Source organism: Typopeltis vanoorti, chromosome 16, assembly GCF_054136105.1.
Source record: "Typopeltis vanoorti isolate ZY-2024b chromosome 16, IOZ_Tvanoo_1.0, whole genome shotgun sequence".
Classification (NCBI taxonomy): Eukaryota; Metazoa; Arthropoda; class Arachnida; order Uropygi; family Thelyphonidae; genus Typopeltis; species Typopeltis vanoorti.
In genome coordinates, this window is record NC_143564.1 from 114,465,954 (window position 1) to 114,478,082 (window position 12,129).

Consider the following 12,129-nt stretch of genomic DNA (forward strand, 5'->3'; position numbering starts at 1 on the left):
AGTGATTTCTACTCCTCCTTTTCTTTGGTTGATTACTGTTTTTTTATTATATCTTCTTATCCAAATGTGTTTCAGCTGACTAACTGAAATATTCTTCCTATAATGAAGGCTTTCATTCTCCTGTTCTACTTAAAACCTTGGCCATTATTCAAACATTAGTCATCATGTTGGGATTTCTTATTACAGTATGTTCCATTTGTTTATCACTGTCTGAATTCACTCAGATCAGTCTTGAAAATGTTATGTTTAAACTGTCTCAGCCCATATTTCTTATAGGTGACTTTAATGGATACAATAACTGTGGGGGTAGTGCCAGCATGAATGAATAAGGCCAGATTGTTAAGCATATGCTTGATAATAACAGTCTTTTTTTTCTTGATGATGGGCACATTACCTTCTTTCATATGCTTATCTGCTTATTCTGTAGTAATCTTACAGACTGCTCCCCTGCCATTCTTCCACTGTTCTTGTGGGATGTCAAAGAGAACATATATGGAAATGATCATTTCCCTGTGCTTTCACTATATTCTCGCAAGAATCATGTTCTCCTATGCAGAAGTCCACATGGGAAATTGACTAGACAGATGGGAAGATGTATTCTGGTCAGTGGGTTCAGTTATCCATGTTGGTATCCTTTCATAGGATCCATGTTCTCCTATATAAATATAGTGAAAGTACAGAGAAATTAATGTTTCCATGTATGTTCTGCAGTTGTTGCTGTCACCTGGATAATACAATCTATTACATATATTGTACTGTCCAAGCAGCAGCATAGCTACAGATTCAAAAACATATCTTTCCAATCTTTCCAAATACATGTTAAACCCTGAGTACCATGCAGGGGGGGGGGGGAAGGAGCATAGGGTATATTTTCAGGTACTTTCCCACATCATATCTCATAGCTTTTAAATGTGCTTGGACCGAAGCATGTTATGGTAGATGTCAGAGCCAAAAACAACCTTAGATCTAGTTTACATAATCTCAGTTATGCAATCATCGTGAAAGCTGTATGGAATAAAATCAGGAAAATGAAGGGTTATGAACCTAAAGCAATTGCAGACATTTTAGAAGAAAACTCTGCTAGAATCTCAGCATCTTCTTCAGTGGTGCACTCAGGATTTAATCTTGGGGGGGGGACAAGTTGACTAGCCGATTTAAGAATACACATTGCATATGACCAATGACTGAGCATCTGCAGTGATCGCCAATATACGATACCCATGATCTCCTCTGGTCCGGCTCAGGCAAATGAAGTAGTGCTCGGTCTGCCCAAGCACTATTTCATTCGCCTTGCATTCACAGTGGCCATGATTCCCTAGAGCTATAAGGTATTCCCACTAATTCATAAGTAGTATAGGAATAGAAGACATGACAACATAAATAAAAAAATGAATTTTAATTAGGGAAAGATTTGGAGGGGGGGGAGCAGGGCCCATTGCCCCTCCTCCGGGTGACCACTGATCTTTTTACGACTTAAATTTTCTACAAATTGGCTAAATCTGTACAATCAGTAATTCATTAAGGATGAACCGAAAAGAGCACATACTCCATTAGTGCTGTAGTACCTAATGACATTGCCCACTATCTTCTGTTTTTTTCAACAATTTTCTGTTTCTGTTGTTTCAACAATGCCCTTTAGTTGGAAAGACCTGTGTTCAAATCCCATCTAGGATGCCAAGAGTTTTATCACGGCTTTTCAAAAAGCTGAAGGTGAGTTAGCCAGTTTCATATGAGGTTAGCAAGGTTTTCTCTTCCAGAGACTTGGGTTTTTCATCTTGCAAAGCAAGCACAATGGTCATTAGAACACATGCAATTAACAGACATAATACACTGGACTCATAGCCTGAGTTGTTTCATCCATAAATCCAAATCAGCCAATCAACCAACCATATTCTGTGCATTTTCTTCTCTGAGGGCTAATAATCCACCTATGTGTGAATAATGCAACACTCATCTTACCATATTCCATGTTCTGGTGGAATGCTATAGTACGCCCACTGATACGAGACCCTTCGACACTTCTGCGCATGTCAAAAGAAGGAGAATCCATTCCGATAATAGGGTAATTAATCCGTATTGTGGGATGAGTGTTTATTATTACACATCAGAAAATTAACTTCTCTTTTATGATCATTGTAGTTTTTAAAGTGGTAACTATTTTGCTTGTATAACAGTTGAAAAATTTTACGTATAAAGCACGTGATTTCGCCTGTTGGTTACCAATTCATACATCACCTTATTTCTTTCTCCCCTTCAACATGAATTGACTCTTCTTGGCAGTCTTCCAACAAAAGCTCTCGCTTCTGTGGTCCGACTATAACACCACTTGAGAAAGGATTGCAGTTTTTGCTGAAACTGGATCCATATACATTTAACCAGATCTTTTGAGACTCAGGATAAATTACATGATTTTTTTACAAATAATTAATTTATACAAACACATTTGATCATAAATGCAATTTATATGTAGATACCACATTGCTCACTTTTTTAAAAAAATTTTCTTATAGGTAAGATGTTATTTACTTATTTAAATTTTTTCTTTATTTTTTTATTATGTTGTGTTCTGCTAACCTTTGTAATGGTGCAGTATTAACTTTGCTATCCTTACGGCAGTAAATACCAAAGAAAGCAAGCAATCAAACCCAACCAAATCTGAGCATTTCTGGTTGAATATCATCTACTCCAGTGTTCACCGTATACTTTGGGTTTATCTCTTTGGCTATGTTGAGTTTGTCACTGTTTATTTCATTTAACAGTCTTTATTAGACATGATACACTGGACTCATGGCCTGAGTTGCTTCGGCCATAAATCCTCATCTCTTCATCATTATCATCTCTGATTCCTTTTATAGTACTCTCTTTTCTCCATTTCTAATCTTCTTCAATAGCCTCCTGAAAATTGTGTCACCTTCCTGATAATTTATCTTTTATATTCTTACCAAATTCTATCCATTATTTTTGTTTAGCTACTTTTATAATAAGTGAGCTCTCCTACATGTTTCTTTGTAGTTCTCAGGACATCTTCTGACTTACTGGGAACTTTTGATATGCTTGGTTCTTTTCGGGACTGCTTCTTTAACTTCTTGATTCCACTATGAAGACATTTTTCTGTTCTTGCACAAAACTTCGTCACATGCCTTCCTGATTGAATCAGTCTGTTTTTTCATAGCTTGTCACTCAGTCTCCAAAGTTTGGCTCTTGTTTTTCCTAGAATAACATTTGCTATTTCTGTTTACAATTCACCCCTGAAAGTTGCTCATCTTGAATATGATATTCATATTTATCTTGCTATAACCAAATGGTTTACTTCCCATTTTAAATATTGTATATATATATATATATATATATGTATGTATATATATGTGTGTGTGTGTGTCCCTGAACCAGTATATAGTTATCAGTATCAACAATAACGTTGTCAGTGATCATACTGCACCATTACATTACAAATCCAAGCTCACCATTCTTATTAGCTTTACCATTTTTTCCCAAACATTTCTGCATAATTTGCTTTGAAATTGCCTGCTATTTAATATTTATTTCTGGTTGAATACTGTAGCTACTCCTCTCTTTCCGTATCATTGTTGCCTGAGTATAGCATGTTTTTTTTTCTTCTTCTTCTCTTCAAGGATTAGGTATTTGCCTGTTCTGGCTTTACTAGACTTTCCCTCTTGCAGCTGGTCTCTCTCTCTCTTTCCTCCTGATCTGTATTTATCCACCTGTTTTGGTAGCTGATGTTTTTCCATCCTGAATAGATGCACTTTTCATTTCTCTCTCTCTCTATTCCTTGATTTTTTCGTTTACATTGTAAATATCTAACTCTCTTTTGATGTCTTTATTTTTTATATGGTCCAATTTTGTGCATCCTTTAATTGCTCATAAAAATCTCATTTCTGCCACTTATATATTATTTTCATCTTTCTTTTTAACAATCCATGTTTTTGAACCATACAATAATGTTGGAGTGGCCATTACTTTGTAATTTTTTTGTTGAGTTTCTCATGTTTTTTTTTTGTTTTTTTTCATTGTCCTTTTAATTGCTTTGTAGATTTTCTGAAATTTTTTTTATTTTTTCATCTATATCTTTATTCTTTAGATATATTATTATGCATCCTAATAATTAAACTGTGTCAATTCCATAACTTTTGTTTTCTTTTGTGAAATATTAAATCATATTGTTGGCTTATTTTGTTTAAACTCTCATCTCATATTCTTTATACCCTCTTTTACCTTGCATTAATCAAGGTTCATTAATCATCGGACCTCAAATCGTTCACAGGATAAGGTGGTCAGCCCTACGCCCCAGTGTATCCTATGTCCATAATGTTGAATTCTCAAGGCCGGTTTGCCTGCTTTCCGGGATGAAAAACTCCAGGATAAACTGGGAAAAAAACCCTACTGTCCACGCCCAAGACTGGCTAACTTGGCTATGGCTGAGAGAGATCCTTGAGCTCCTCACGTCACCAACGGGAATCGAACCCAGCCCCAGGCATATGGTTGCGAAGCGCACAGACACTAGGCTAACCGCACGGACTTTATTTTGTTTAATTCATAAACTAATTACTGAAGGTCATCTTCATTGTCTTGTCTTGTCATGTAATAATTTGATCATCTGCATAAAGCATTGTATTGATAACAGCTATTCTTGCTGTTGTTGCTTATTCTTGTTTTCCATATTTTAATAATCTGATCAATGAACAAAGTTGAAGATTAGCCACATCCCTGTCCTACACTTTGATTAATTTCAATCTCTCCTTTTAATTTATTACCTATTCTAGTAGTAAGACTTATACGTTGGTTAGACATAACTGGTAATTAGTTTACGGAATTAACAACGCATATAAAGTTTATTAATTAAAGGTAACTTTAATGAATAACTTCTATATTTCGGCAATGTCACATTGCCATCTTCGGGAACATAAAGATATGGTATGTGCACTCAGGAACTAACACAAAGCAAATGAGGAAGAAAGCAAGAAACTAATATTGTTCCTAAAGTCCTAATGGTGCCCTCTTGCGGGCTAATTTGGTAGTCTTGGCAGTTGGGCTGAAGTTCTCATAATGAAAGTCTCCCAAATTTGGGGGCAGTTTTATGCACCCAAATTTGTTGAGGTTAGGAACGTTTTTTAGAGCTGCTGAAGATTCTTTGAATAATCTTTCGTATTTAAACTTGCTGCGATGGATTATTTTTGTTTTCTTCCAACGAATTTTATGGTGGGTATCTAAGGCATGGTCTGCCAGCCCAGAGCGGCTGTACTGGTGAAACCGGATGTAGTCTTGGTGTTCTGAAATCCTGATATTTGTTGTTCTGCCTGTTTGGCCAAAGTAGGACAATTTGCAGCTGCAAGGGACCTGGTATACACCAGGTAGGTCTAGGGGAAGTGGTTGGTCTTTGGTAGAGCGGATAAGGGATGCCAACTTTTTATATGGTCTGTAACAGGAAGTAAGGTCATATTTTTTTGAGGATATTGGTTATTTTTTCAGAGGTGCCCTGGATGTAGGGGATGGTGATAGACTTGGTGTAATCTTTATTGTGGAGGGGGGGGTTGTGGTTTACAGGTTTTAGTATTTTTTGGATTTTTTTGGGGTTATAGCCATTGACTAAGAAAGTGTTGAGGATGTGGTTTAGTTCAATAGTCAGGGCCTTGTCATCTGAGCAGATTAATTTTGCCCTGTTATATAGTGTTTTTATCATCCCATATTGTTGTGAGGGGAGGGGGAATTGCTGGTGAATGTATCTGCCAGTGTAGGTGGGTTTTCTGTAAACAGAGAAAACCAAAGATCCATCAAGCTGGCAGGTGATTAAAGTGTCTAGGAAGGGGAGGGTGTTGTTTTCCTCTTTTTCTAAGGTGAACTGGACTCTGGGATGTTGGTTGTTTAAGTGTGTTAGGAAGGAGTGGAGTGTGTCTGAGCCATGTGGCCAAATAGCAAACACATCATCCACATAACGAAGCCAAATAGTAGGTTTTTGTGGGGCAGAGTTTAAGGCTTTCTCTTCAAATGTCTCCATAAAGAAATTGGCCAAGGGTGGAGAAAGTGGTGAACCCATGGCTGTCCCCTCTATCTGTTTGTAGAACTTTCCTTGCCAAACGAAATAGCCTGAGTTCATTGTGAACTGAAATAGGGCTGAGATATCGGGAGGAAACTTGGCTTGGATGAGCTCAAGGGTTTCTTTGAGTGGGACATTAGTGAATAGGGAGGAGATGTCAAAACTGACCATTATGTCAGTGTGTTGGAGTGTGAGGTTTTCTATACTGGCTTTAAAGTTGGCCGAGTTTTTTATGTGATGGTGTGTTGCCAGTGTAGTGTGTGAGCATTTTGGCTAAATGTTTGGGTAATTTATATGTGGGGGAATCAATGCCATCCACTATGGGACGCAATGGCACATTTTGTTTATGTATTTTTGGGAGTCCATATAATCGGGGGGGGGGGGGTCTAGAGTTATAAGGTTTAAGTTTGTTGGTGACTTCCACAGGCCAAGAAGTGACTTTCTTAAGGAGTCTGTGGATAGTTCTAATCTGAGAGCTGGTCGGATTATATTCAATGGGGAGGTAAGTAGTACGGTCTCGTACTAAAGAATTTAGCTTACCTTTGTAGTCTTTTTGATTGAGTACCACAGTGGTGCTTCCCTTATCAGCTTTGGTGATTACTATTTTTTTGTTGTTTTTCAATTCTTGTAGGGCTGTATATTCGTTTTTGGATAAGTTGGATTTTGGAGGTTTGGCTTTAGTGAGAACACCGACTACATCCAGTCTCACGTTGTTGGCGATATGGTTAGGCAGGTTGCGAATTCCACGCTCTATTTGGATCATGATTTCTTCAGCAGGTATCCTTTTAGAAGCTAGAATTACTAGCTCCTAAAAGGATACCTGGTATCTTCAATTTAGTTATAAAACTTTTATTCTTTAATTTTAATACTTTATCTTTAATTGTAAAACTTTTATACCTCCATATTTTCATCTCCTCCAGTTGCCTTTCCACATTTAAGGTTTTCTATAATAGTTCAGGTATGGATATGTATTCCTGACTGCATTCCTGTTGGGAGTTTTCTACCACCATGCTGACATTGCTTGTTTCATTTAGCAATCTTTCAAAATAATTTCTCCAGACATCTGGAATATCTTTATCTTCAGTTTTTATGTCCTTTTTTCATCTGATTCCTTTTACAGTAATTTTTTCCTCCATTTCTAAGCTTTTCACTCTCCAGAATATTTTGCAACCTTCCTGATATTTATTTTCTATGTCCTTATCAAAGTCTTCCTATGGTTTTTGTTTAGTTAGGTTTACACAGTGCTTTGCCCTATTACATTTTTCTCTGTATTCTCTAAGAACAATCTGACATACTTGCCTGGAACCTTTCATATGCTTTTGTATTTTTCTTCACTGCCTCTTTAACTTTTTGAGTCCGCCATGCAGTTCTGATTTTTCTATCCTTACAGACAACCTCACCACATGCCTCTCTGGCTGAATCAATCAATGTTTTCTTCAGGATTTGCCAATCTCCAAGATTTGTTTCTTGTTTTCAAACTCTTTCATTTTTTCTTCAATGTTTGTATATTTCAGTCTACAGTTCACCTCTGAAAGCTGCTCAATCTTGAAAAATATGTAATTAAATTTTATTCTGCTCAAAACTAAATAGTGATCACTTCCTATTTGAAATCCTCTGTATACTCCTGTATCTTGAACCAGTGGGAAAACATCTCTGTCTACTATAACATAGTCAATGAGACTTTTCTTATTTCTTACATCATCTCTCCATGTGAATTTGTGTTTTTATGTTGGAACATGGGTCAGTAATAACCAGTCCATATCTTGAACAGAAATCCAGCAGGCATTTATCATTATTATTAGATTTGAGCTTGTCTCCAAATTTTTTAACCTGTATTTAATAAACTTACTCCCCTGTAAGTTTATTAAGCCTGTAATTTTCACAATCATCTCTATCTCCTTTCTTAAATATAGATATAACTTTTGACCAATCTGATGGAATCTTACATTTCCTCCTACAGTTATTGATTTTAAGAATCTGTTATGTAAATATTTTTCACCATATTTCCAAATCTTTGTATTTATACCATGTCATCTGGATGATTTTCTCTTTTCTGATACCTTTATTGCTTCTTTCAGTTCTTCTAATCTAATTGTTCTATATCAGTAATTATTTCTTCTTTATTATTTTCTTATTAAATTTGGGTCATACCATAAATTCTTATAATATGCTGTCCATTGTTTCTATTGTATTATGTTGGTTTGTGTTGTATCTCTTTCTTCGTTATTTACTTTAACATTTTGTAGGCTTTGATTTGTCTTCTATGTATGACTTCTGTTTTATTAATAACTGTGTCCCAAGAATCTCGGTGAGCTTTCTGTCCTATGTTTCAGCTATTTTTATTTTGTTTTTGTATATTTCTTTTGGTTCCTATGTATGTTTTTGAAGGAATGATTTGTATGCCATTTGTTTTTCATTTACTGCATTTCCTTTATTTGTGTTCCAAAATTTAATGTTTTTAATATTTTATTTTTCTTTCAAGTACTGCAGAATCTGCTTTATGAATTATCTTTATTACAATTTACCATTCTTCTTCTTCATTGATTTTGGCTTCTTTTAGGTAATCTGTTAATCATGACTGATATAGCATTCTAATGCTTTCTTCTTTTAATATATATATATATATATATATATATATATATATATATATATAAAACATCTTATAATTGCTAATTAGCAGAATGTTATCTGTTTTAGTCTTCTTTGTCTTCATAGGTGCCATTGTCAGTGTGATGCTTCTGTAATTATTCTGACAGTTTTACTTCTTTTCTGTTACACTAGTCATGCTGACTGTGGCCATCTTCAGTTCTGCTAATGTTGAGTTATTCCAGTAGCTGAATTTTTACTGGTCACCTTTTTTCCTCTTGCTATTGAAAAGAGTTTGATTTAACCAGATGCTCCAGGCAGCATGACATTTCATATGTAATACCATTTTTTTGTTTAAATCAGTACAGAGTGTAATTTGCCAATTAAGTCCAAAATTGCCAGCACATCCTTGTTCATTCATCATTCAATGACTACACAAAGAATAGGATTGGATATCAGGTCAGAAATTTAGTAGATTCTCTGCATTTCTTAAGGCCATGGAGATCTTCCAGTTATCTAGTTTGATTCTTAAATAACCCCCTTACCATCTTTCTCTGTACTGAATTGCTGAATTGGTACATTGTGTATTCTGTCAGTAATTGTTGGTAACAAATTCTTGCACCTGCATATTTTACAACACTTTTGGTTTCTATTTCAAATTATGCATGTTACATTTTTGTGCTAGTAATTATTTTTTTGATAAAAAATTGCTTATATCATTTTTATTTGCCATCCTTTATTGTTTTCGTGTATGCTGTGGTGCAGAAATGCCCCTAAATTTTTTTAAACTATCCAGAAGAGGATAGTTATTGTAATTAATGATGCCTCTAACAGACTCACTTCAGTCATTTCCTCGTCGTTTTGTATCTGCTTATGTTACCTTATATGAATAAGTTCTTGGGCACTGTTTTGATGAGTGGTTAACACTCTTTCACCACTTTTTCCTTAAACCTGTAAACACACAAGTATCGGCCACTCAGTCAGCATATGAGAGTGGTCTGAAAAGTTCTTGGCCTAACAATGAAAAAACGAATTTATAATTTCAAAATTATTTTTATTTTTCAACATAATCTGTCTTAAGAATAATACATTTATTCTAGTGATGTTCCAGCGTCGTTCTCCTGTCCCCATAGTGGTTCTCAGTAAGATCTGCAAAATACTCCTCTACAGTTGCAATCACCTCTTCATTTGAAGAAAAATGCTGACCAGCGAGGAAGAGTTTTAGTTTTGGGAAGAGATAGAAGTCAGAGGGAGCCAAATCTGGGGAATAGGATGGATGTTGCAACAATTCATAAGGCAGATCCCTTAATTTTCCCATTGCCAGAACACCTTTGTGGGCAAGTGCATTGTCCTGAAAAAAGATGATTTTTTTCTTTGCAAACTGGGTCTTTTCTCACGAATCTTTTCGTCTAGTCTGGTTAAAAGATCAGAATAATATTCCGCAGTTATTGTTTTACCCTTTTCAAGACAAGTAATAAACAAAATGCCTTTCGAATCCCAAAACACCAATGCCATGACCTTTCCTGCTAATGGAACCGACTTTGTCTATTTTGGCACTGAACAACCAGCTTCTGTCCACTGTTTTGACTGCTGTTTAGATTCTGGTGTGTAATGGCTAATCCAAGTCTCATCCATAGTAATAAATCGATGAACAAAATCAGTTTTATTCTTGTTGAAATGCTCCAAGCAGTGTTCAGAGATTTTCATGCGAGTGCTTTTTTGATCTGCTGTGAGCAAGCTTTGCACCCATCTTGCGCAAAGCTTTTTAATTTGCAATTCTTCATGCAAAATATATTCTACGCATTCTTTTGAAATGCCTATAGTCTCAGCAATTTCACGCAGATTGACTCGCCGATTTCTGGTGTTGTTACACTTCTTGGATGTCCTTCATATGGATCATCTTCAAGTCTGGTACGGCCACGTTTAAACTCAGCAGCCCATTTCTTAATTGTCGAAAACAAAGAAGAATGTCCATAAACTTTTATGAACTTCGAATGAATTTCTTTTGCCGTTAAACCTTCTTTTACAAAGAATTTTATAACTGCACGATACTCAATTTTATCCATTTCAAGGGATACAGACAACACTTTTGTTTCAGACAGCTGTATGAAACAAGCTACTTGATAGAATGACTTGCAATTTCACACAGATGCTTATGACAGATGTACCAACTTAAAAAAAAAAAATCTTGCCAATAGTGTTGCCATCCATTGTCGAGGCCAAGAACTTTTCAGACCACCCTCGTATTTTCAGTTTCCAACTTCAAAACTACTCAGCTAATTTCTTATCTACCTCTTTTGTATCATCATCTTCTGTTCTTTGGAACAATCTATTTCTTATTGTTTCTCCTAAAGACTACATCTCCAGTTGTGTAAAATACATGAAGAGTTTCTTTCTTTTTACCAATTTATGTATACACAGATACTTGATGTTGTAGGTGTATCAGCCTCTCATATGTGGTGGATATTTATTAAAAAAAAAAAAAAAAAGCTTTTATATAGTAAAATATTAATGTAAGTATTTATATGAGTATATGCATTTTACATAAGCCTGCCATATTTTTAATGTTAGTAGTAGTTTTCGTTATTTATTTAAAAAAAAAGGAAACATCTAATTTTAAAAATGTTTAATTTATTTAACTTTTGCAGGTAATGGAAACTGAAAGAATGATTTACTTGGTTACAGAATATGCAAGTGGAGGAGAGATATTTGGTAAGTGTAATTAAGTTAGAAAATTTCATTTTAAGAGTATGCATAATATGGTTGAAAAAAGACATATGTCTTGGATTGAATTCTGTTTAGAATGTGAGGAACATTTCCAAAAGCTTTTCAGCTTTAACTGAATTAGTTGAGAGTAAAGGGTTTTCGTTGAGCCTCTGTAGCTCAGTTGGTATTGACGAAGCCCTTTGGTCAGAAAGACCTGGATTTGATTCCCTTCCATGACATGAGGAACCTGTATCTGGTCTCTTTTGAACTAAAGGTGAGTTACTCGATCTCATATGTAGGTAAGGATTTTTTTCAACCAGAAACTTGGGGTTTCCTCTTTCCCTCAGAACTGGCAAACTGGCCCTGTGAACACATATGGATTTACAGCCATGAATACTTACCAATATGTGGAAGAGATAGGGTAATCACCACACGCCTGTAGTTAACCATGAGTCACGTCATGGTAGGGCCACCTCCTAGATAGGAGATGGCACTTGAATGGGATGGGAAAAGGTTTCCTTTTGCAAAATAGAACTGTTTAATGAATGGAGAAACCTATAGAATCAGCGTAACATTTCAGCTAAATAGGTGCAATTTTTAGTAAAGATGGCAAATTAAATATGGAAATAGATAACAGAATAAGTAGAACTGGTGTGATATGGAGTCAATAAATTTATGTGGGAATAAGAGAGAAATTAGTCAAAACACTAATCTAGCTGTATTCAAGCACTTTTAACTTATGGATTTGAGAGCTAGTTTAGAAATAACACTTGATCAAAGATGAG

General features: G+C 35.4%; 1 protein-coding gene across 3 annotated transcripts in view; it reads left to right on the plus strand.

The window, feature by feature from the left end:
• Positions 1–12,129, plus strand: part of Sik3 (Salt-inducible kinase 3) — a 328,804-nt gene that overhangs the window by 111,145 nt on the left and 205,530 nt on the right. For all 3 annotated transcript variants that reach the window (XM_090406156.1, XM_090406154.1, XM_090406155.1), the window contains exon 3: positions 11,287–11,350. In XM_090406156.1, coding sequence (XP_090262282.1) covers positions 11,287–11,350 — 64 coding nt within the window. The remainder of the gene's footprint in view (positions 1–11,286; positions 11,351–12,129) is intronic.